Here is a 24,581-nt window from a genome sequence, read left to right as displayed (position 1 = left end):
GTGTCCCCAGATTTTAGTCTGCACCCAAACCCAGCTGCTGTGTCCTGTGGAAATCTCCTGAATGCCAGCAGAGGCCGCTGTATCTGAGGCTTAATGCACATTTAGGTTTAACATCACAGTTCAAACAGATGCAGATTTGTTTCCACATTTTTCAACTATGTTTGCTGCATGTCATCCTGGCTGAACATGTCATCCTCCCATGAGCTGAGGTCAGCTCATCAGTGAAGTGTTCACTCACCTGGCTGAACAGCAGAGGAAAATTAATCACACCTGTATAATAAGACCAGCTCCTGCTGCAGTGTTAATGTGAGGTGATATACTGGGCGGATTACTTCAAATGTTCAGTGTGCTACAGTATGATGTGTTTGTATTAGATGTACTGTGGGGTCCAGAAGCCGACATACATTCGAAACAAATACCAAATCTTTATTACAAATGACAATACCAGCTCAGCAATGTGACAAGTTGAATCTTTGAAATGTCCATGAATGTATTTGGTTTGTCCCTCTTGGGCTTTAATGACAGCATGCACTCGAGCTGCATGGACTCCACAAGTTAGTGCAAAACTGGATGTACTGAAGTTGATGTATTGGTGTTCTGATGGTGCGCTCACTTTGGCTCTGCCCGGTCGTGCTTTGGATACAACTGATAGTTTCTAAGAGGTGTTTTATGCCGCTTTTCCACCAAAATTGGCGGGTCTACACAGGGTTTTTAAACACGGTTCAACCCACTAAAAATCACCTATTGATCCCATTCCCGCTTCCTACTTTAAAAAAAAAATGCTAAATAGAAGTATTTTGACAAGTGGTCTGAGACTTTTGAACCCCACTTTATCAGCAATGAACCAAAAAGAGTCGACAAAAAACCTAAATTGTGCTTCCCTAGAATATTAAATCAGAAAAAACATGAACAGAACATTTTTATTTGATTAAATCTGACACTTGGATTTTTTTATTCTTCTGAACTGAAAAGACAACCTCTGATCTCACGATCCTCAGTGAGCATCTTCTGTCTAATGAATTTAACATGCAGCTGAAAGTTTTATGGTGGAGGTTCCCGTTTAGCTGGATCAGCTCAGCTATTCAGATGATAAGTGACACAGCAACACCCCCGTCACACTAGACTAACATACATATGAAGAACCAAGCACATAAAGATGCAGCCGCTAACAGGAAACAGGAAATCGGAAAACTCAAAGATGGATTGTTAAAAAAAAACAAGACTTTATTGCCATTTTCCACTATGGATTATACAAGGAAAGCTGGAGAGCAACAATAGAAGACTAGTACTGACATCTGAATTAAATACAAAAACAATGTTATTTATTTGTGTTTTTCTTTACCCAACATTCGGCTGCAGAACAGATGACTGACAGAGCAGCCATCATCATCATCATCATGATAATCATCGTCTTCATCAGAAAAACAATGACTTAATTAAAACAGCGCTTTAATTAATGTGAACTTTATTTACATGAGTAAAATAAAAACAATCAGACTTCATGCCATGCTCTTCAAGCCTACAAACACAACGGAGTGGCTGCTGTTAAATAACTGAAGGGAGATGTTAATGGATTACATACAGTATTTACAGCCAAATGTCAACTCACAGCACAATCCACCACTTCAACACACCTGTACGCAGCCCCGCTTGGTCCCAACTTCAGCTGGGGACAGATTCTTAGTCCCGATTGGCTGAAAAGCGGCGTCAGGATGCACCGAATTGTGTCACTTCTCCTCCAGAACAAAAGCAGTAGTTTTTAACCCTGTCCCACCTCAAGTCTGCAGGTTTTAATCACAACCAAACACTACAGCTGATCACTTTGAGTGTGGCTGGAAGAAAAGTCTGAAAACTTTCAATAGGAGGATCAAAAACCACCGACTTAAAAACAAATTCTTAACACTTTCAAAATAAAATAGAACAGATTCCCTCCAGAACCCCGACCAAACCCCCTGTTACAAACAGACAAAAAAAAGATCCTTCAATATGAGCATACAGCTGTGGCTTTTAGGGCCCTGTCAGTTTGAACCCCATCAGAGGTAGAAAAAAGACAGAGGACTTGATGTCGCTGTGGAAATGCAGCTCTGCCTATATTGTTGCAGCATAAATATCTGAAATGGGCAGAAATCAGACACTTATCAATTATAAGCCTCGTCACCAAATTGAAGTTTTTTGCTGATAATAACAGATGTGAACTTTGGGCAAATTATCACAAATCACCGGATGCCCCCAGTGCAAACAGGACTTCAGCTGAAATCTCTGAGAACTACAAACTGATAATAAGACAGTGTTCAGCCACAAGGGGGCAGTCACATGCTGCATTTACACAGCCACAAATCTGACATCAGCTCCTTACAGCAGTGTTTCTCCATCCACACGCAGCAGCAGTGACGCGGTCAGTCGGGAAAACGGTAACGTTTGACTTTTTTTTCTCTTTTTTCCTGCAACCACATGAGAAGCGCTCCATAACAGTACAATGGTTTTAACAACCTTTAAATATGTACAAACATCTTTGTGCCGTGATAGTAAAACAGAGAGGAGGAGGGTAAGTTCACTATTTCATTATTATAATACAGTATGAAGTGTACATAGAAGGGGAGGGGGGCACCCAAAAACATTAGGCTGGGACAGGACAGGAGGAGGGCGGGAGACAGTGACAGTCATCAAGATGAAACTGTACAGACTGACAACTACAGCTGACTACGTGATCCTGTACACACAACATCACAACTCACTCTGAGACTGTGGCTTTCTGCCCTGATGGTCGACACTTGAAAACAAAAGGGACTTGAAGCCTAAATAGAAGAGCTAGAAGAAGAAGCTGGAATAGAAGCTAAAACACTTTGATGTGTGTGTGTGTGTGTGTGTGTGTGTGTGTGTGTGTGTGTGTGTGTGTGTGTGTGTGTGTGTGTGTGTGAAGGCTAAAAATCCCAGTCACAGCCTTAGTTCAATCTGAATGTATTCCACTACAATCAGATTAGGGTGCGTTTTATTTCTAATAACTTACAGGCACAGTGGGTGGAGTCAGGTTCAAACTTGAGGGTGTATTTGTCTGTTGCTACCTGGTTTGTTGTTACAGAGGGGTGGACTTTAGTGTCAAAGTGCTTTCTATCTCCATCTAGCAGAACATGAAGAGGAACACAGAGGGAGTTGAAAAGGAGGATGTATTTAGCTGGACTCCACAGGCTTTGCGGATGACATGAGGTGGTGCAGCGGCTTCACTGCCGGTTGCTCTTTATCCTCTCCAGACGTTTCTTCAGGTCGTCCAGGTTGGCCGCCGGGGAAGCTGAGCGTGTGTGTGTGTGCGTTGGGGAGTGGGAGTGTGCGTTGTGTTCCTGCTGGTACAGCTCTCTGGACTCTTTGAGCTGAGACAGCTTACTGTGGAGCATGTCGGTGGAGGAGGCCACCGACGGCTTGGAGGACAGCAGGGAGGAGATGGGAGGTCGCTGCTGAGGCTCATCCTCGCTTCCTCCACCACCCTGCTGCAGAATGAGAGAGGAAAGAGTTGATGAGACATTTTCACTTCACAGTAGATATCAGTCAGGAATGTTGCTGTATAACTTCCTACATGAAAAGAATCAGTGCAGACAGTCTGTCCTAGATGTGAGAAACAAATCTGATTCGCCTGCAGTCTGAACACCTGGACACATCTTTGGCTCCTTCCTACTGGAATGACATATACAGTACATGTACAGTGTGGATGAACTGTATTGGCCGAGTGTGTATGAGTGTGTTCACTAACTCTGGAGGTGTTTTCCAGGCCTTGTCTCTGTCTGAGGATCTTGAGTCTCTCGTAGTAAACAGCTGGTTTCAGCTCTTCATTGTTACTGCTCAGACTGGAGTCCATGCCATGCTGAGGGATCACTGCAGCGACACAAACACACACCAATGTTACCACACACTCCTCACTTCATTGTGACCCACGTGCACATTGCCAGCGTCCAGCTGTACCTGCTGAGGTCTGGATACGAGCCTTGCCCTCTCTCTCGGACTCTATGACACGAAGGCCTCGCTCCACGTAGCTCTGGAAGAACTGGGATGTGTTTTTGAGGAAGGGCTCCAGGTCTGCGTCAGAGTACTTCTGTTTGTACTCGTACAACTCGGTCAAACCCTGACAAGAAGATTGGATACATATTGAAAGATTACTTCATGTCTTGCAGGCTCTTTGTTATAAGCCTCCTGTTTTCTGTCTGTGAAGTTACAAGAGGAAAAAAAATGTAGTACAAACATTTCTTTCAAGTTCTAAAGTGCAACGAAAAGTACATAAAGAATGATCTGAATGTGTTTTATGGGGCTGAGCTGACCTCTTTAGTGTTCTCCTTGGAGCCGATCTTCTTGAAGATTTCAGACAGAATGTCACTGACCTTAGCCTTTGACATCCGATCCTCCTGGGAACAAAACATCAAGGACAAAATCCTTGTTACATCCATCGCCACAGTCATGCAACACAACTCCTTCTGATACAGTGAGGCCGCTGAATTTTCTTCAGGTAAGAACCTAAATGGCCACTGAGTGTGTTCATTGTGGTGGTGTGTTGCTCACCGTGCGCAGACCAGTCTTCTCGTTGCCGCGGTCGCTCTTCATTCCTGACAGGTTTCCAGAGTGTTTGACCACCCGCCTCAGATGGGCCTCCAACTCTGACTCATTACGATTCTCTATCATTGATAGGTGGTCCAGGATCTGTTCATCAGAAACACAGGAGCTAAACCAGTTAACCATCAGATTTTGATACAATACATTAAGTGTCTCTCTCTCTCTCTGTGTGTGTGTGTGTGTGTGTGTGTGTGTGTGTGTGTGTGTGTGTGTGTGTGTGTGTGTGTGTGTGTGTGCGTGCATTACCTTGGCGCCAGTTAGCTTGCAGAGTGTGTGCAACAGAGTCTTGAGGGTTCGGTGAGGGACGTCACTCTTGAGCTGCTTGAGCTTCTCTTTGGGGAAAACCTTCATGAAGTTGTGGACGTCCAGTAAGATCCGATCCAGGTTGATGCTGTTGATGGTCTCTGGGAGGAAGCGGATCATCCTCCACAGACACTGAACACACACACAAACACATGATGTGTATGATGCACCATTTTAAAAAGGACAGCGAGGTCAGCACTAGTACGATGTAGGATTTGTCAGGTCCTCTGCCGTCACACTGCTTACCTTCATGACCAGTTCAGAGAACATTGGGGGACCAGCTGTTGTGACCAAACTGTCCTGAAGCAGAACCAACAGAGCACTGCAGAGAGGCAGGGAGGGAAGGAGGAGTCAACTCAATGGGTAAAGAAAAAAAAAACAACAACAAAGTTTCTTTAGCTTCTTTGAAATGATCGAGTCTGTATGACGGACGGGCCGCGAGGGACCAGGCACTGTGCCCCCTCTGTTCAAGTCACTCAATGACTAGTGACAATGTGGTGGCATCAGTGCAGGTGTGCAAAGGCTTCAGCTCCAGAAAGAAAATCTGTCCCTTCCCTTTTCAGCCTCCCTTCTTATCGCTATCATGTCTGTTGCTCAGTGAAGTTGGCTCCCAGTTTAATCAGAAACATAAAAAGAGATTCAATATTCATTTGTGCTGTTATTTGTTTTTCTCCAGGAACTTCTGTCTCTGTGCCGTCTTTCCTGATGCTGAAACCAACAATAATTGGTTTTGGTAACAATGAGCAGCCAAAGATTATATAACTTACAACTTGAAGCACTGGGAGCGGCTGCACAAAAAAGACGGAGCGCTGCACCTTTTCTCTGGGTGGGCACCTGCTGCTCGCTCCTTATTGGGAACAACTGAAAAAGATGCTGCCGCTCAGCAATATAACAAAATGCTGATGGTTCTTCTAGGGCCTGTGTCCACATAGCATTTTCTGTTGTCACTTCACTACAACAGTGCTGCAAACCGTAATATTTCCAACTCACGTACTAATGGTTTCATACTAAGGCTTCGGACCTCAGACCTTTTAACATGGTGCATCAGTTCTAGCAGTCTCTGCAGGTAGAGCACTGGGAGGTGTTAGTGTGGATTGGAAGAAAGGCACCTCCCCAAAGTAAATGTGGAGGAGTTTCAACACCAAGCCCGGGTTAATTGCTCACAATCATGGGCTGAGGAAATCTGGAGCAATCCAAAACCGACAACTTATTGTTTATTTAAGAAAGAGTATAGATGTGAATGTTATGTAATTTGCCTAAAAGTCAGAGATCACTTTGTGCACAGTTAAGGTGTTTATTACAACTGCACGTTGAAATAGGAAGATACAGGTGTGCCTGAAGATGAACGATTCTGTAAATATTTTGAACTAAATGAGGTGGAGAATGAAATGACTTGTGTTATACTGTCCTTCATATAGATTTGATAGGTACTGAGGATGGAGCTCTAATTGAATACCTCTTTGATAATGTTTTTGCATTTTCTGAATACGTCTCCAAAACATGGGACAGGAGGAGGACAGTGACGTATAATAGATTAAATCTTCTGTACTGGACCGAAGACTACCGACTTATGAACTGGATCGCATATACAGAGTTTGGCACTAATGGATGCAGATGTAACTTTTGATTTGTGTTGTTTGGATTTGGATATTGCGTCTTGTGCTTAGGGGGCTGCGTTTGTGTTTGTATATCTGCTCTTCTGTAACTCCTGGAATGCTTTTATATCGGGGAGGTGGATGATACTTCTGTTCAGATGTTGATGTACTGTAATACTAGATGATTCTGGGTCAACGTGCCAGAATGTTAGATTTGTTCTAAGTTAATGTGTATGGATAATTCCATGAGGGGTGGGTCATGTAAACGACCAGTCATCCATTCACTCACTCACTCATGTTGATTGATTTAGGGTGAACTGGTACTCAGTAGTACAGATGCAATTAGGTCTGTACCCTTAAAAATGTGTCTGCTTAGATTTGAGTAAGACTTTGTCCTTCAGATAACCAGCAGTATGAAAAAAATACTATAATATATCAACTATTTGGGCCTTTGGAATTTGTTGCATGACTGTTGAATAACGTAAAGTCCTGAGCAAGTGAAGGTTCAAGTGAAGGTGAATGTAATTTTGAGGTGAACTGTTCCTTCATACCAACCTGATCATGTTGGTCTGATCAGACTTCTCCAGAACTCTGATTACCAGCAGGTTGACTGATCGGATGACCTGCTGTCCATCCTCTATGTCCTCCACTCTGCCGTCCAGCATCAGTGTTATCAGACCGTGCATGAGGTCCTTCAACACACCCATAGATGCCTCTCTGGCCAGGGACTCCATAGAGAACAACTGACAGAATGGAACAAGAGCAGTTTCAGACAGACGTTAGTGTCTCCTCTCATCAGGTCCTGAATCAACCTCACCAGTTAGAGGCTGGCCACACTGGATGCCTGAAACGCACGAGTGAGCAGCAGCAGCTCAGCAACACAGCCGCCACGCACTAAACAAGCATCCTGTGTGGCCAGCCTGTTGCTGTATGTATCAGAGCAGCAGCAGGCAGACACTCACAGATAACATGTTTCCTATGATGCAGCTGTACAGTTTGATGATGTCCTTCTTGTCCAGTCGGTCATCAGCCATGTGTGTGCTGTAGATGAGCCTCAGCTGCATGAAGGTAGCGATGAGGAACTGATCAATGTGTCCCGACATGACTTCTGCTTTGTCCTCCTGCCGCAACACCTCGTCGATCTGAAGGGATAAAATGCACACTTTAGGTCTGACTTTAAAGAAGCAATGACTGATCTTTCTATAATAACAACCTATCATCATCATGTGAAATGTGTCTCTAGTAATATGAACCTATAGAGAGCAAACACCAGACTCTGTAGCTCCCCTTGCTTTACAGAGCTTTGTAGTTAGTTTCAAGTTCTCATCGTTTAGCTGTAGGGCCAACAACTTGACTGTTTGGTGTTGATTATGGTTTATAACTGTAACAAAGAGGGGACATCATAGTCTGATAGTCAGACTGAATTTCCATTTTTCTTTCACTTTAGTCATTCTGACATTATGCTCAGGTTAGCCAAATTCTTATCAATACGGTAGGTTATTTTGTGTCGTTGGTAGCGTCTGACTTATCCCTACAGAAGTTGTAGCAGTTGCTCTAAGCAGTTAACTTGAGGTCTTCTGAGTAAATAAAAGAAATATGACAATTTAAAATGCCATTTCTGAAAGGGGAGCCTTTTTGTACAGCTGTGTCTCTCTCATCCCCTCCTGTTCATATCTTTATGGATATTGTAAAATAACAAGCTAGGCATGTAGTTGTATTGTAGTTGACGTCCGAAATCTTAATCCCGGCTCTGATTAGTCAACCGTTTCTCCAAATACCAGAACCCACCGTCAATGAACACCAGCTCTATTTGAATCACTGAACAATCTGAGATGTGTGCAGTGATGAAGAGGTCTACAAACATGTCTTTTTTTGATACTACAACTGAACAATGTCAGGAGATATTAAAGCTAATAGAAATGTAGGTTTCTAATGAGACCCAATTGGTACTAGATATCAGGGACCAATTAACAGTTGATTTAAAATTAGAACAAAAAAAAGTCGAGCCTGCCCGATATTCAGTTTTTGGGGCTGATGGTGATGTTGGGGAGAAAAAATTCTGACCTCGATACATCGGCCGACGTACACACATTTTTTGCAGTGACCATGAACACTTAGATATATAAACAGAGGCAGAATGTTTTACAGTTTTAACAAACTTTATTGTCTAAATAACATCAGTGCTAAGAAACCGTAAACTTTGCATGAATGTAATAATTCTAAATCTACCCAAGCAACACCTTTTGACCAATGTCTCTTCTGACTCTGTTAACTGCCATTATGGCAGCGTGCAATAAACGCAAATCCAAGTGTCAAAATATCGCTTCATCAGTGATCTCACAGGCACCATCTTCATGGTTTCATTAAATGTACAGATCAAAACAATGACACCATGTCTCGCAGTAATGAAAGTGATAACAGGTTGTATTACAGTTCACTGTAACAACACTTCGGTTTCATCATTTGCAGGAGCAATAACTTCAAATGTGTTAGAATTAACCGATATATGTACTGTACATGATTGTGTGTGTGTGTGTGTGTGTGTGTGTGTGTGTGTGTGTGTGTGTGTGTGTGTGTGTGTGTGTGTGTGTGTGTATGTATGTGTGTGTGTGTGTATGTGTGTGAGATACCTGTGCCAGTGCCTGTATGCTGGTGTTGATGTCACCGCTCGCCACCTGAGAGATGACGAAGTTGATGGTGGAGGCTGTGCTATTGTGGAGGTCATCAAAGTGTGGAGACACAGCTCGCATCCTTTCAACACAAAACACAAAATATATTAAAATCTGTTTTTAATGCTGCTTTCTATCTGAACTGCCTATGTTCTTCAGAGTGTGTCAGAAACACAACCAGACTAACAAAATCTGAGTGTGTTTACTTGGGTTCGGGGATCATGATGGGCTCCAGCAGCTCATCCAGCTTGTGTTGGACGAGGTCCGGCAGCTCACACACCCTGCTCTGGTCCATCTCAATCATGTCCAGGTCTAACTGGAACTCCTTGGGGATGGAGGGGTGGGAGGACTCGCTGTGCTGGGCGTTCTGACGGGCTTGGCTGGATGGACGGGGGAGGGAGGGATTGATTGGGGGGTGGACAGGACAGTATATTTAGTCGGGTGTATTATCGATCAGTGCCTTTCAACTCCAGTCCTTAGGAACATTGGATACATTCAAATACCATCATAGATTCTCCAATGTATAAAAGTGAGAGCATGTGACACTAAGTCTAATTACAATGTATAACATGCAACAACCACCTTTATCCAATTAAATAACTTAACTTCAGTCGAACATTTAAATAAGAAGATTAGCGTGGTGGGTTTACCCTTAAGTACCTTCGCTGCTTTGAGTCTAATGAAGATCTGTTTGGGAGAGCCAAATATTTAAGTATTCAAGTGTTAACGGCCTGGTCTTTTCCAAATTTTGGCTGTACCATCAGGACTGGAGCTGATCAGCTCTGATCTAAAACAAACATCACACATTTGAATCCTTTAGAACGGACTGAAAAACAAACACACTGAAAAGCTGCCTTGATATTGGAATTAAAAAAAGAAAAAAAAAAAGCATAATTCCTTCCGTCTTTCAATTGTTGGCCACATTGTTGATAAATGATTAATTTAAACAAACGACGCAGATTTTTTGCTTGATGACAGCTTATTAAACCGACTGACGAGGGCTATTCCGGTCTCATGACATGAAGAACTTAGATACTTGTATCTTAAAACTAATAATAGTCACTCAAAGTTGTTGCTGCTCCTTCTGCTCTACCTGTCCCAATTTAACAACTGGTCAAACAAATCTCGAAAGATTGGTCATGACTTTTACAAGCCGTTTTGAGACCGATTAAGCAGGTGACTTTAAGCCAACTAATCCCTGTATCTTCATAAAAGATGTGCACTGCTTTGTTGCTGCTTTTAAGTATGAGCTCATCAGGGCTGAGTCTTCTTCTCTCCTTTGTCAAAGCAGACTAAGGTTTGGCCCTACATGTGCATTAATATCATGTATAAGGACCAAAGACAAATTGGACTATTTATACAAGCAGACAGCAGAATCTGAGCTGGTATTGAATTTCATGCTATGAATATTGTAGCAAAAATATCAATACAAATGGTATAATCACAATATTAATGAAACATCATCATCTCCAAATAGCCATCAACAAATACCATGGCCAGAGCTGAAGCGGAGCAGTGAAGAAGAATGTAATGTGTGCAATCTTCTCAGTCACATAAAATGCACCCTTGCTCTCTGACAATATCAACAGCAATTAACTAGCCACGCTTTGGCAGTTTAGGCAGCAATTGTTACCTTAGCAAGTTGTGGCCAAAGTTACTAGAGCTCTAGACAGCCAACGAGCCTGCTCTATGGTCCCGCACTGACCTTCTCTGTTCAACTGGCTGTTTGCAAATGCTCTGCTGTGTTGTCTCAAAATAAAACTGCTACTAAAAGCCAGAGAATCAGTACAAGAAATAGTTACTGTTGTTGTTACTGCCAATACATCATCATCACACAAAACTAGGATTTCTACATTTTAAGCATAACACAAATTAAAGCACCACTCCAGTGTATTTTTGCATTTTTTATGATATCCTTCCTGACAGTTAGCTTCACTGTTGGCTAAGAACTTTGTGCCCAAACTATACCAAGACTATAGTAGAATCTACAAGTCATACCTAATGCTGCAAGTTTTGTCAGGCACACTAACAACAATGTTGATCTCACTAGAATGGTGATGTGGTTGCCATGGTATTGGATTGCATCTGACTATTAACCACACCCTTGTTGCTTGCTAGAAAAAACAGTGGCTGGAGTGGGGCTTTAAGAAAACAACTGCTATGTTGAGATGAACGACAAATCTACGTTAATGTAGAGAGAATTTAGATTAAGAGCACGTGGCCATCGATAGGTTACATTTTTTTCTTTTCTTAACACAGTCAATAAGCTAATTTTTCCAAAATACAGTGTCCCCTACATTTCCAGCTGGCAGCGTTTGTGTAAAACTAAGCAGAAACACTTCATCACATTTACAGGTACAGTCGTCAACATAAACAAGTAAGACAAAGGAGTGACACGAGAAGAAGAATGAACTTTATATGAAAGTGACAGCAGGACATTTTGAGCTTTAGTCTGGTGCTTTACTGGTCAAGTGACAGTGGGGAAGAAGAACAGACCCTCATTGCCCACCATGTGAAGAAGCACGACTAAAACTCAGATGGCGCAGCAAGCTTTTCTGTTCATTAGTTTCATGAATAATGGAGCATTAGAAGGCATTCGCAGGGGAGTTCTTGTACAATGACAGCATGTAGAAAGGAGAGACGAGGAGGAGGAGGAGGAGGAGGTACTCACATCCTATACGTGCGATACATTATTCTGCTCCAGAACGAAAGGCAGGCAGAGCAGAAAAAGGAGGAAATCACACAGGAAGAAAGATGAAGGGTTAAGAGACAGACAGGCCGAAGACAGGCAGCCGGCCCAGCAGCCGGCCACAGACACACACCAGGTTGGTTTCACAGACACAGTGGAGAGGATTTTATGTGCTAGTTTTGTTGTATAATTAGGTATCTGTGAGAGCAACCAAACATGCAATGACCAAGTAAAACAAGACGAGAAGAGAAGGACAGATTAGTCGCGAGCAACACAAACATTCAAAAGATTTATGGCATGAATCTATCTAGAGTCGAGTCACAACAGTCCACAGCATGATTGGTAGAATGGATGACATGCTTATGAAAAGATTGATTTTAATAAGTTAGACATTTCACATCCAACTGCTAGACTTTTTATTTGGAAAGTGAATTTCATCAATTCAGAGGCATGCTAGTTTTCTGCCTGGTGTGACGCGCCAACGTAATAGATTACATTAATACGTCAATTTGCGTAACGTGCATCGTCGCAGAGGATGTAAGCAGTACTACTGCTGTGCTCGAGCACTTGAAGCGGAAGCATCCCAGGGCAGCTGGATTCACATTGGATCCGGCGGTGTGGTGCAACGCCAACGGGTTGCTGTGGCGGTGTTGGAGTGTCACTCCATGATTCCTGTTGTGACGTGTTGTGAACCCAGCTGATCAGTTTTCGGAAAGATGAAGCTGCTATGTTGTTATGCTACTGGCATGCTAGTCCTGCTAGTGATCATTTGTCCTCATCGACGGATTAAAAATAACAGTAAACAACCAGGATGAGGCAGATCATTGCTGTGTTTTATACTGTGGGACAAAACCGAACCGAAGTGAAAGTGAAACTTGATGCTACACAGAATAATTTCCGTTGTGTTTCCTCCATAGTTTTTATCCATGCTGAATAACATGCCCTCCTGATTGCTAGCTTATGTGATTGGACACCGCAACGTGACATCGGGCTGTGTTTGTCCAAGCTGAGTCGGCTTCAACTTTTCCACCGCAGCTAGGTGCATTGTTTTTGCAGAACCTCCTGTGGCACACACTGCCAAAACGGACTAACCTCATTAAAATGAATGGGAAAACCTGCGTTTTCGCCACAACGGCAGACCCAATTTATTTGTTGATGATTGAATAAAATATTGAAATATAAATTACAAGTTTTAAAAAATGTTATTTTGGGTGAATTTATTGTTGTATTCGAGTAATAACCGATAGATTAATCAATAAAAAAAATAATCATTAGGTGCAGCCCTACCACCATACATCACTGGATAAGTATATTTTTTTGGTAAGAAGTCGGTTTGTGTATTCAACCGTTAAAATGCTTGTTATCTCACAGCGATGTACCAACTCAGCTCTTCATCCAACTGATGAAGATAATAACTCGAGCTATCTAGAAAATTGTAAAGTGCTGCACTGTGTGTCGGCTGGAAGTTGGACTGATTCTTCCGTGACTGGACTTCTTTTCCACTGCTAAAGATGATCTATTTATTAGTTCCCTGAAGAAGAACCATCATCTTCAAGGCACTTCTGAGAAAATAATTTTGTATAATCAAATTCATTCTCAGTGGCTTTGCACCACTCCTACACCCCTTCAACCTGGTTTATAATATATGATGTTTGTGACGTTTGCTCAACTCCATTCATCGTTTGTAATATTAGATCATCAGTAAGGCTTTGTGTGCAGGCTGTTTGATCTCTTCAGAATCTTATTATAAAGTTAAACTCAATCAAAAATTGAAATAAAAATTGAGGTTATGTCTAGTATTACATTGGAAAGGTGGTAAATGCTAAGCATTAAAACATTAACATACTGTATTTAATAAGGTTTATTTGTGCAAAACTGTCAGCTCAACTTCCAGCTCCAAGGAACCTCCAGTCCAAACAGAAGCTTATTTCAGACATCTGGATGATGGTAATGTGCACACAAAGAGATTTCTTTCATCTTTATCTTTCGCATTGATCCACTGTAAGTGAATGTTGTAAAATAAAAATGAAAAAGGAGTGATGTTTTGTATTAAAGGCACTGTAACACAAGTTCTCAACCACTCCGATGACCTTCTGACATTGTCTGGAGAATGTTTTTTAAGACTTTGAGCACCCAGCTCATTTTTTGTTTCAATGTTTTTTTATTAATATACAGTATATTGAAATAATTGTGTTGATCCAGTGCATTTATTTTGAATCCAACTGCCATATTTTCAATGATGATCTTTAGAAATGAGTAAGCGCCCATTCACTGGATTTTTGTTCCTCAATATTATGCATTTTGTGGTGAACAAGTATGATGTGTCTCCTCACTGGATTTTATTCAGCTTAGGTTAACACATCCAGCAGCCCTGAGTCAGAGGGGACCTACTTGAGTTTGTTGGGGTCCTCTTGTGCAGGCTTGCGGAGGAAAGTGGCGTTGGGGTTAGCTGGGGGCTCTCTTTGAGACCTCTCTGTCGCACTCTGCTTGGCAGGAGCTGGAGGAGTCTTCTTGGCTGAACGCTTGATTCTCTCTTCCAGCATGCTCATGTCTTTCTCTGACAACTGGAAGGACAGGCAGAGTAATAATGTAAAAACTGTACAGAGAGTCTCATGAAACTTAGTATGACAATAGTATCCTCTCTATCTTACGTTTCCTATTAGTTTGTAGACCTGCTCCCCACAGACATTATAGACAGCCACCACGGTGTTCAGGGCAGCATTGCGGACAGATGTGTCTCTGTCGCCTATGTGAACCGCAATCTCCTTCAGGGACTTGGCTGGAGTCGGTTGGCATACATTCATCCCATAGTCTTCTATCAAACAACCCAACTCCTCCAGACATTCTGAGGACAGTAAGCAAACAACATAAACTCTTCCATTCAATAAATCCATCAAAGTGATTTACAGGGGAACAAAAGAGGTTTGAACAGAGATTGATGCAACTTCAGTCATTAGCTCTGTAGAGACCTACCGGCTCTTTGTTTGGAGTTCTTGGACTTGGTTCCATCCATGAGGAGAGGGAAGACCTTGGATGCTGGGTAAACCTTACACAGCATGGCCAGTATGGCCCGAACATCTTTGCGAACCACATCCTTTGACTCTCCAACCTGAAGGAGAAGGGAGAAGAAACTGAGCAAAAAGCGCTTTACAGTGGCTTGTTTCATCATTCTGAGTGTCATGTGTGCTCACCTTGAGTATGAGGTAGGGGGCAAAGGAGTTGGCCTCGTATTCAGTCAGGTGATAATTCTCCCTGTTCAGCATGGCAAACAACAGTTTCAGATACTCCAACACCTTCATCAGGACTGTGGTGTTGGTGTCAAAGAACCGCAGGGTGAACCACTTCAGAATCAGGTCCAGACAGCAGATGGTGGCTTCGCTCTCACTCTCTAATCTCTGTCAAATGACAAGCACACACAAGGACTATAAGTAGCCCACTCCTAAAACTTGACCCACTGGTAAAAAATAAGACCAACAGCTACCTCGATCATGACTCCGATGGCCTTGACGTGTCTCTGGAAGTCAAAGTGAAAGAGCTCATCCTGCAGCCACCTGGCAAAGCAGGTGGACATCTGAGTTTTCAGCTGCTCCACGTACTCATCTCGAGGAGTGATGAAGTTCCACTTCAAAATCTACAAATGAAGCATTTTAAGTTAAACTGTAGTCGACAGCACTTCTGATGGGTTTGTGTGATAGACAACTTCAGTTAACTAACAGAGGCCAACTGACGAGTTCATTTCCAATTAAGCTGTTTTTTCAGTTGCTACCTAGTCCAGGTCGACAATTAGACAACTATTCAACTCTGCGGGAGTCGTCAGGCATGATGAAGGTCCAGTACTGAAACACTGTATATAAATATAAAATAAATATATCTTTGCAGCCTAGACACTGTGCAGAATTTCACTTGTCATCTGTGATGTGAAAACATCACATTTCCACACAGTCAGAAACAAAGAATGCGTCCCAGTGGGAAGTTCACCAATAGAATTCTAGTGCTTTACAGAGCATCTCTCTAGCTGGGCTGCTGGCTGTTCTGTAAGAAGAGTCAGTCACACTGGACACCGGTAGAAGAAGATATACCAGTGTCTGTTTTAAAATTAGTTAATTGATTTGCTAACATTCAAAATTAGAGCTGAGAGCATCTGAGCAGCAAAAACACAAACTGCGATCATGACACATTCTTCAGCCAGTCAGGTACCTTCAGTTGCTTCTCCTCTTTGATCCTCTGCTCCTTAGCATTGGGGATGAGGATGAAGATTGGCCCAGACCTATCTTCCTCATCCTTCGGGTTTTTGGCTGCAGGCTTCTTACCAGCTGCACCCTGAGAGAGGACACAACACCACAGTGTGTGTGAGGGAGTGCGAGGGAGCCAATGCGCTCTGTCTATGGGTACATAATTAATTATCTTTGTGTGTAATCATGTTTTCTCATGGGTTTTACTTGAATGATTTGAATGGCATGTAATCGTTGTGTAGGTTACAGACATTAGGTAGAATAAGGAGACAAAGGGCTGTTATGCTGAGACCGTCTCAGTGCAGGTTAATACAGAGTGCAGGAAACACTGACATGAAATTATTTCCAAACATGAAACACACACACATTCAGAAACACGGTCATGCAGTGGAGTGAGCTGAAACCTTAAAGTGACACATGACACTCTGACTCTGTTTGTGCTCGTGTAAGCATGCTTATACTGCACTTTGATTCTTCTCAGGTCAGCACATTGTTTAAATGTTAAAATATAAAAAAACAGACTGATCTTATTTCACCCAACAACTGCGTGTCCATGTGCATTTGATTATGAACAGTAAGATAACTGTTGTATAGTAAGTGGCGGTTAGTGATTAGAGAGACAGTATTAGACTGAGCCAAGACCCGACCAGGTCAAGTCAGATAGAAGCTAGACAGAGGTTAACATCTGTCAGGCCGACAAGTGTCCACTGAGAAACTCTGTCCACATCTGTAGCAGCATGTAGATGAAGTAGTAAAACATTCTGGACTGAGTTTCATCATGAGGACCCCTGCTACACATCTACCTGTTGACTGCCAGCAGCAGCCTTCCCTTTGCTGGGGGGCTTTTTACTAGCATTACTGTCCTTGTCCTTGGAGGAAGGGGGAGGGGCAGGGTCCTCGGGAGGGGAGGGAGGCTGGGTGAGCAGAGAAACCACATCATGTTTACACTTCACGGTGAGAAATGACTAACCAAAACCCAATGGTGCTCACAGACAAAAAATAAATGTACATGACTGATGTGTACAACTGCTAACAGGATTGACAACAACCTAAGTACAAATGGTGGTTGTGTGAGTATATAGGTACATGTACAGATTGTCGCCCAGTTGTTTAAAAATGTTAAACCACACCACAGGCGGATTTGAACCCAAAACCAAATACCGTTCATTAAGCTGAATGGGGAGTGAAAGTCCAATTTTACTTTGGCTAGACAGCCATTAGAAGATTTATTAGCCGGCATAATGTGTGACAAAACTACCAAAACCTGTCTTATCCTTCGTGTACGCGGAAAAACGAAAACAGGTGTTGATACCTTCTTAGCAGCCGCTCCTCCTCTGACCTTCTTCACTTCAGGTTTACTATCAACTTCCTCACTGGCTGGCTGAGACCTGGAGGCTGCAGAGGAGAGGAATACATGTGTGAATATAATGTATCTATTAGACAGTTACTGGACAGACCATTCAAACATTTGAAATCACACACACTGCATTTGCATTGTAAATGGAATGCTTTTATAAAGCTATTCTGTCCCAGTCACCGTACAACTTGCCACTCGTTCAGCCACACTGGCCTAACCAACTGGAACAAATTTGGGGTGGAGAGTCTTGCTCAGGGACACTTGGCATGAGTCAAGGCCTGTGATGAGTGGGTGATTTGATCACCCTATAGAGGAGCGGACAGTTGGGGACTAATGCATGGATTTGGGGAACACACGTGGGGCTTGTCCATACACATGTGCTGGCTAAGCTTGATTGGGCCCGTCAGCCCAGCACAGCAGAGATTTGAATCTTCATGACAACAAGGCTACCTACTTAAAGGTTTGTCTTTAACTAATGATACCTTGTCTTGAATAGTGGTCACACGAGCAGCTGTACATACTCTTCTTCACCTCAGTACTATCGAAATATAGCCGCCAACAAAGCTACGCTAATTCAGTCCTTTCATTTTCCATTAATTCTTCAAAATAAAAGTACTGTCATTTAGTCTTTAAAAGCTTTTTATTTATGAAGCAGCAAAAACAGGAAATGTTGGTGGCTCACCAGCATTAACTTAACACGACAACGGAGCTGCTGGAGGCGGACACGATGAAACGCAAGAACACAATTCTTAGACTAAAAGACGTGCGTTTCTTTTCGCATTTCTTGCATTTTTGGTTCTGCAGCATTGGGTCTTCACTGTATGAAGTAGAGCTGGAGCTACAAAATAGTTTTTCCCCTCTTACAAATGATCTTTGACCATGTAAAGACACCAGCTTGCAGGGAGAACCCCACCTTACTTTACATTATCTGCAGAACTACCACAAAGCAGCACAGATATGGTTTGACATTAAGGATCTGAGAATGTGGTTGTAACAAGTCTACAAGTCATTTATCTTGATGTCGTACAAACCTGAAGCACTTCTGCTTGGCTCTGCAGAACCTTTTCCTCCTCCGGTCTTGGCAGGAGCAGCAGGTTTAGCAGGCATCACTGCCCTGGCCTTTTCCAACATGGCTACCACCTGATCCTTGGAGGAAGGCTGCAGGGAGGACAAAGAGAGTCATTGAAAAAATTATTATTATTATCATTATTGAAAAAAGACAGCCACATACAAAGCCTGGGGCCAGGCTCTAAACATTTAATTTGTTGGTCATAGCACATATCCATTGGTTGAGTACTTTGAGTTTCCCTGTAGCCTTGCTCATCTTGTCGTAGCCTAGGTGCATCATGAAGGTGGGCAGGGCTTCCTGGGCTTTCTTTCTCACGTCTCCATTTCTGTCTTCCAGGCAGGTGTAGAGATAAGGGACACACAGCATCAGATCACCAGGTACTGTTCTCATGTTCGGCAGCTTCTCTGCTAACCAACCTAGCAACTGGTGATGAAGCAGGACAGGTGTCTTTGATCAGTGTCATGTGTACTAGGATTTCAGAGGGAACAAAAAATTGGAAAGTATATTTCCTGAATAAGCAGGAAGAGGATGTGCATCTGTGTGTACCTCCTGCCGTAGGAAGGGATTCTCTCTCTTCAGCTCCTCTGACAGGTCTTCTCCTTCTAGCCAGTCCTTCATCCCAGTCTGCTCCACCCAGGCCTGCAAGGTGGTCATGGCAGCCGTCCTTACATTAGGCTTTGTAGGAACAAAGACACATGTCAGTCAACACCACACAGTATTGATAAACACAAAAACAGTCATCATTTCCAATGAGTCCTCCTCCTAGATGTTTTACCCAGGTGCCACCCCTCAACAAAACCAAACAGAGTATTTTCCAGTAGTGAGAACAAATCTGACGAACAGTCTCCTATTGTGTGCTGTGTGAAAGGGTAACGCGCCCAGACCTGATTCCTGTTCATTTGAGAGAACAGCTTTCCAGACTTTGCTGTCACATAACACAGTGTAAACACAGGTATCTTACTGCAGGTATTGTGTTTCTAATGTGAGTGTTTGTGTCCAGTACCTTGCTGTCTCCAAGTACAGTGATAATAGGGATTCCCAGTGCTTTAACATGCTGCTTGAGTCCAGGACCCATGGCTGTAGCCAGCTGCTGCAGGATGGTCAGGGTCTGCTGGACCTACAAACCACAACAGAACACTTATTTTAACTTACATTTTTAAATCCCATTATTGTGAAAAGTTATCCTTAAGTCCTTCTCTCAGCTAAAACAAAGTTGGCCCATTTCGTTGCAACAGAAAATATCCTGCCGACAGACCCGTTGATCTATCTTTCTAATGTTACGAAGAAACTTGAAAGTTACACTTCAGCGTCATAAAATCATTTTAAATACATCTTTAGTCTGAAGTATTAAACAAGCAGAAACTTATAGCAAAATACAACCCATAATCCAGATTTAATAATCAAAAGCAATGCCCTCCATTGTTCCTGCTTTATTGTGGCCTAAATTTGAAGCAAACTAGAATTTACAAACAAAGACATACGAGCAGCCATTTACTTAATTGTTCAGAGATTAAGTGCAGGAGCGAGCCTTTTCCTTAACATGGCGTGGAAATGTTCACAGAAATGTCAGTGCAAGCTTCGTTCAGTTGTTGTGGACTCATCCAAACAAAGCCACTTAACCAAAGGAGAGTTCAAAGTAAAATGAAAGTTGCTTTACTGGTGACAATCAGATGAAACCAGTGACAATATGTTGACTGAAGGCCTACCCTTTCAACTGTCTACACACAATGTTGTTTCATGTTAAATGAAGCTGTGCAGAAGTTTGCAGTGCAGCCTTGAGCTCCACAGCCAGGACAGATGTGCTCTCTAACTAACCAGGATCTTGTTGGAATCCCCAAGTCGTCCTTTCAGGGCCAGTGGAAGCTCTCCGCCGATGTTGGCTGTGATGAACTTGGCCTCAGAGATGACGGCAGCAGTCTCATCCAGACCCTCCTTCCTGATCTTCCAGTTCTTGTCCTCAATTTTAGACACCAGATCGGATGTGATCTTGTCACTAAAAAGGGAGGAAAAACACGAGAGGACGAGGGAGAGAAATCAGGTACAATGTTGTGCAGATAAATACAAACAGTCAGTCAGTCAGTCAGAGCCACCTTAGTCTTGGAACAGGACTCTTTTGACTTGGACTTGTGTGCTGGGCCTAGGCTGAAACAAGACTTGTCCAGATTGAACAATCCTTTTTAATCCTGCTAATTCCAAGATGAATATGATATGACCTTAAAAATGGATTAAAAAACTAATTAAAATGGAACTGAATAGAAAACTGAAAATTGGAAGTACAGTACATTGTACATTGAATTGTTATGTAGCTTTCCTTGCAAACAAAGTGTTTTACTCCTCTTCTAAGTGTTGCGCACCGTTATCAGCTGGAAACATTGAAGGTTGACAGATAGCTATATAACAAACAATAGTTTAAAGCCAGACAAAGCAGATAGCTGATTAATCAGCAGATAAACACTGTATGTATGCAGGTGGACTGAGATGCTGTGTCACACAGTCACTGTCTTGTTACCAGATATCTGTTCTGGGCAGTAGGTCCATGATGTCCTGTCCTCCTCCATCTTCCTCCTGCTCCTCTCCATCATCCCCCTCCTCCTCCGCCGCTGCGGCCTTCTTGGTGCATCGGATTGGAGCTGGCGGAGACTGACCCTGCATCTGTGAGGGACACACACATAAATACATATCTCCTCCTTTTCAAGTTCCATTCCCTCGACATAACTCACTGTCAGGATAACCAAGTGGCGAGAGGCCAACAGCTTTCTTGGCTTTTGGCCGTTTTCTTTATCAGTATAACTGAAAATAAAAAACCTTTTCGCTCCTATTACCTGACTTAAGTTCCTACCTTCTCAAACTCGGCATCTATCTGTGAGAGGAGCGCAGGCTTCTCGTCTTCAAAGAACATGCGCAGCGGAGCTCCCATGTAGAGGAACATGACTCCCAGCAGGGTGATGGCAGCCGTCCGAACAGCAGGATTAGTCGCTCCCAGAGCCGTCTTCACGTTGTTGATGAAACCCTTCACATTGATACTAGAGAGAGGGGAGGTCAAAGGTCAACCGGTGCGCCAACAGCTTTAGCCTTCACAAACTGCTTACTTTTTTCCATCAAAATGTATCACTTGGAGTTAATGCCTTATTAAAAATGTAATTAAGTATGTATAATAAAGGACAAAGCCTTGACTTTTTTTAATACTTCAGTAATTACCCAGCAAAGCCAAACTCCTTCATAGCATTAGCCAGCCAGTTGAGAGTCTCTGCCTGGTTTTTGGGGTTCTTCTGTGCAAACGCCATAGACACAACCTGACAAATGAAATACAAACATTTGAAATACAGTATATCCATCATCAACATCCACTCCTTAGGATCTTTCTTTGGGGTAAAAATAGCTTTTCAAGTTCTATATCAGCAATGTCAAGTAGCTGTCTTCTGTCTAAAGAAATGGGCTACAAACCTGCTCTGCAGTCCATGGTAGGGAGCAGGCCTCTCCGATAGCAGTCAGTCCCTCTTTCGCGTTTCCACCACACTTGACATCTCCGACCTTATCCACCAAGCCGTCCAAAACCACAGAGGCTGATGTCTTTGAAAACTGTCCTCTTCTACATATAAGAGCCACAATGTGCAGCTTCATCTGCATCACCTGCACCAAGAGAGACATAACCACAACATTAGAATGGATGCGGCCTCTTGCATGACCCAGAGAGGGGTGTCATCCGCCATCGTGAAGGCTGTACCGGTGGAGGAATGTTTAAGACCTAGCTAAAAGTGAAGACTTTATTGGATAAGACATCCATTTATTTCTTATCTGTTAGTGAGCACAACTTTATGGAGCCAGATGAAGGCCAAATGGTTTGTTAATTTGAAAAAAAAAAAAAATTGAGTGAAAAACTAAAAGTACAGATCTTGAATTATAAAAATTTAAATATGATTTTGAATTAATTCTGATATTCTTCTGAATACATTTATTCTTAATTTACACTTAAGTATAATTTCATATTTGAGGTCTTATTTCAGTTGTAGATTTTATGTTTTCGGATTCAGATCTCTTAATAATTATCAATATATAAGAGCAGTAATATATGCCAGATTGTGAAGTTTAACAGCCATGCTTTAAAGAATGCGTTTCCCATTTGCACATAAGCCTGTGAACGCAGTATCGGCGTCCTCCTCACCAGGACAACCTGCTGGTGCAGGCGCACAGGTAAGACATTTTTAGACGAGGTACTGTGGAAAATGATCATATATAAATATATATAAATATTGTAATGCTGGGTCATTTTTGAAACATAGGAAGATACAGAAAGACATCTTTATGTGAGGAGTTTGTCAAAGCGGTTAGCTAAGCATAAGGTTAGCATTAACTAGCTGTATGCTGTTAGCTGTTGTTAATGGATGTTACGGTCCTTAAAATGTCTAGCTCAAACTTTAGTCTTAAATTGTCTTTGTTAGCATCTGTGTTTCAGTCAGTGCCAGTGCAATAATAAGTATAAGTTTTTTAAAGGTGCGTAACATCCATTAACAGAAAAAATAGGATCTAAAAAGTGAAAAAATAATAATAAAACAATCTGAAACCAAAAAAAATGTATTTGAAAGCAAAAAATAAGATCTGAAAAATTGAAAATTGAAAATATATAATTTATTCAAAAGAATATCAGAATTATATCAAAACGTTAACTTTTTAGTTTAAAATCTTATTTTCTCAATCACATTTTTTGGCCTTGATCTGGCTCCAAACAACTTCACCAGTTTGACAAAGAGTTGCTAAACTTTGGTTTCCAATGCCTATAAAGCTACGTTCATTTGAAATATCAGCTGCTGTAAGGAGACAGTTACCTGGAAGTTGGTCTCCTTCCAGCCTGGTTTCTTGGCCAACATCCTGACTAAGGCCTGGCAGGGCATCACAGCTGTGTCCATGGTCTCAACAGCCTAGAAGCATACATGCAAGCAGATATTAACATTTCTCACACATCAAGTCTTTCAATGACAAACATGCAGTTTGAAGTATCAATAGGCTTCAATCAAGATGGGCTGCTAATTTCATAACAAAAACTGTCAATATTCAGTGTTGGGCTGCAATGCACATTCATTTTCTTGATTGATAATTTTGTCTATTAAAAATGGAGAGAAATGCACATAATATCCGAAGGCTGAAGGATTTAAATGTCTTGTTTTATTCAACCAAAGCAACTATATAAGCAAATAAGACGTTTTTTTTCCTGAATAGTTATTGTTCCGCTGGATACATCATAAAATTCTAAAACTATTTATGGTGAAGTGCTGAGGATGAATTTAGGAGTCTCACAGCATGAGCAAAGAAACTGCCCTGTAGCCTGGTGATACGCCACTACAACTACAACAAAGTTCACTTTGTTTCACCAGTTTCATCTTTTGTCCACACGGGGTGCCATAATCTACAAAAAAATGCAGGTTCCTTGTAGCAGACTTATTGATGCAGCTCTCAAACAACAACTATCTATCTATTCGTGTTTTGTCAAAACGATTGCAGGAGATGCAGACACCACTGCTTTTATGCACACAGATAGAAAATAAAAAGAAATGGACATTACCCTCTGGAACTCTTCCATACTAGCCAGTCTCTCCTTCCAGTTGGCTGAGTCCAGCTGCTGTAAACAGGAGGCAGGAAGTACACCTCCTGCCAGCTCCTCACTCACCTCAGTCTGACATGACAGGACACACATGGAAATAATCACATACTGTATTACAATGCATGTAACATACTCCCCCCTGAGAGCCATAGTGGTTTGGAAGCAAATGATACTGAAACAATTTATCTGTATAAAGAAAAGTCAGGATTTAGATGGAAGATCGGTCATCACTGAAGTATGTTGTCATAGAACGCATGAAGACTAAACTGCATCCACCACTGGTATTATGACACACCTTTTGACTAAGGCTTGAACTCAAAGACAAATGTTTGCACACAGACTTACAGACAGTTCACTCTCTGTGACTTCTTTACTGTCCGGGGTCTTCTTGCTTTTTCCACCAGCTGCAGAGGCCGGTTTGCCTTTCTTAGATTGACCTGCTGAAGGCTGCACAAAACAAACACAAAACACTTCAAGT

At 42.2% G+C, this 24,581-nt stretch overlaps 1 protein-coding gene across 4 annotated transcripts in view; it reads right to left on the bottom strand.

Moving 5' to 3' along the window:
- Nucleotides 1-1,199: 1,199 nt before the first annotated feature.
- Nucleotides 1,200-24,581, bottom strand: part of ckap5 (cytoskeleton associated protein 5) — a 38,718-nt gene continuing 15,336 nt past the window's right edge. The window contains exons 14-45 of one of the 4 annotated variants that reach the window (XM_084363649.1): nucleotides 24,449-24,550; nucleotides 24,065-24,175; nucleotides 23,331-23,423; nucleotides 21,952-22,137; nucleotides 21,706-21,800; nucleotides 21,347-21,530; nucleotides 21,017-21,159; nucleotides 20,323-20,500; nucleotides 19,511-19,624; nucleotides 19,054-19,182; nucleotides 18,736-18,930; nucleotides 18,470-18,596; nucleotides 17,394-17,476; nucleotides 16,885-16,995; nucleotides 16,047-16,169; nucleotides 15,331-15,480; nucleotides 15,041-15,244; nucleotides 14,823-14,958; nucleotides 14,501-14,694; nucleotides 14,241-14,413; nucleotides 11,832-11,855; nucleotides 9,367-9,540; nucleotides 9,122-9,242; nucleotides 7,454-7,633; nucleotides 7,047-7,234; nucleotides 5,143-5,218; nucleotides 4,840-5,028; nucleotides 4,543-4,680; nucleotides 4,305-4,388; nucleotides 3,952-4,111; nucleotides 3,743-3,864; nucleotides 1,200-3,482 (exon numbers count right to left, since the gene is read on the bottom strand). In XM_084363649.1, the coding sequence (XP_084219775.1) occupies nucleotides 3,219-3,482; nucleotides 3,743-3,864; nucleotides 3,952-4,111; nucleotides 4,305-4,388; nucleotides 4,543-4,680; nucleotides 4,840-5,028; nucleotides 5,143-5,218; nucleotides 7,047-7,234; nucleotides 7,454-7,633; nucleotides 9,122-9,242; nucleotides 9,367-9,540; nucleotides 11,832-11,855; nucleotides 14,241-14,413; nucleotides 14,501-14,694; nucleotides 14,823-14,958; nucleotides 15,041-15,244; nucleotides 15,331-15,480; nucleotides 16,047-16,169; nucleotides 16,885-16,995; nucleotides 17,394-17,476; nucleotides 18,470-18,596; nucleotides 18,736-18,930; nucleotides 19,054-19,182; nucleotides 19,511-19,624; nucleotides 20,323-20,500; nucleotides 21,017-21,159; nucleotides 21,347-21,530; nucleotides 21,706-21,800; nucleotides 21,952-22,137; nucleotides 23,331-23,423; nucleotides 24,065-24,175; nucleotides 24,449-24,550 (4,551 nt within the window). In that variant the 3' untranslated portion in view covers nucleotides 1,200-3,218. The remainder of the gene's footprint in view (nucleotides 3,483-3,742; nucleotides 3,865-3,951; nucleotides 4,112-4,304; nucleotides 4,389-4,542; nucleotides 4,681-4,839; nucleotides 5,029-5,142; nucleotides 5,219-7,046; nucleotides 7,235-7,453; nucleotides 7,634-9,121; nucleotides 9,243-9,366; nucleotides 9,541-11,831; nucleotides 11,856-14,240; nucleotides 14,414-14,500; nucleotides 14,695-14,822; nucleotides 14,959-15,040; nucleotides 15,245-15,330; nucleotides 15,481-16,046; nucleotides 16,170-16,884; nucleotides 16,996-17,393; nucleotides 17,477-18,469; nucleotides 18,597-18,735; nucleotides 18,931-19,053; nucleotides 19,183-19,510; nucleotides 19,625-20,322; nucleotides 20,501-21,016; nucleotides 21,160-21,346; nucleotides 21,531-21,705; nucleotides 21,801-21,951; nucleotides 22,138-23,330; nucleotides 23,424-24,064; nucleotides 24,176-24,448; nucleotides 24,551-24,581) is intronic. The other 3 variants (XM_084363651.1, XM_084363650.1, XM_084363652.1) reach the window with 3 other exon arrangements.

The sequence above is a fragment of the Pagrus pagrus genome (assembly GCF_965226575.1).
Source record: "Pagrus pagrus genome assembly, chromosome: 10".
In the NCBI taxonomy this organism is placed as follows: domain Eukaryota; kingdom Metazoa; phylum Chordata; class Actinopteri; order Spariformes; family Sparidae; genus Pagrus; species Pagrus pagrus.
The sequence above is the reverse complement of the archived record's forward strand: the minus strand, read 5'-3'. Positions and strand labels throughout refer to the sequence as shown.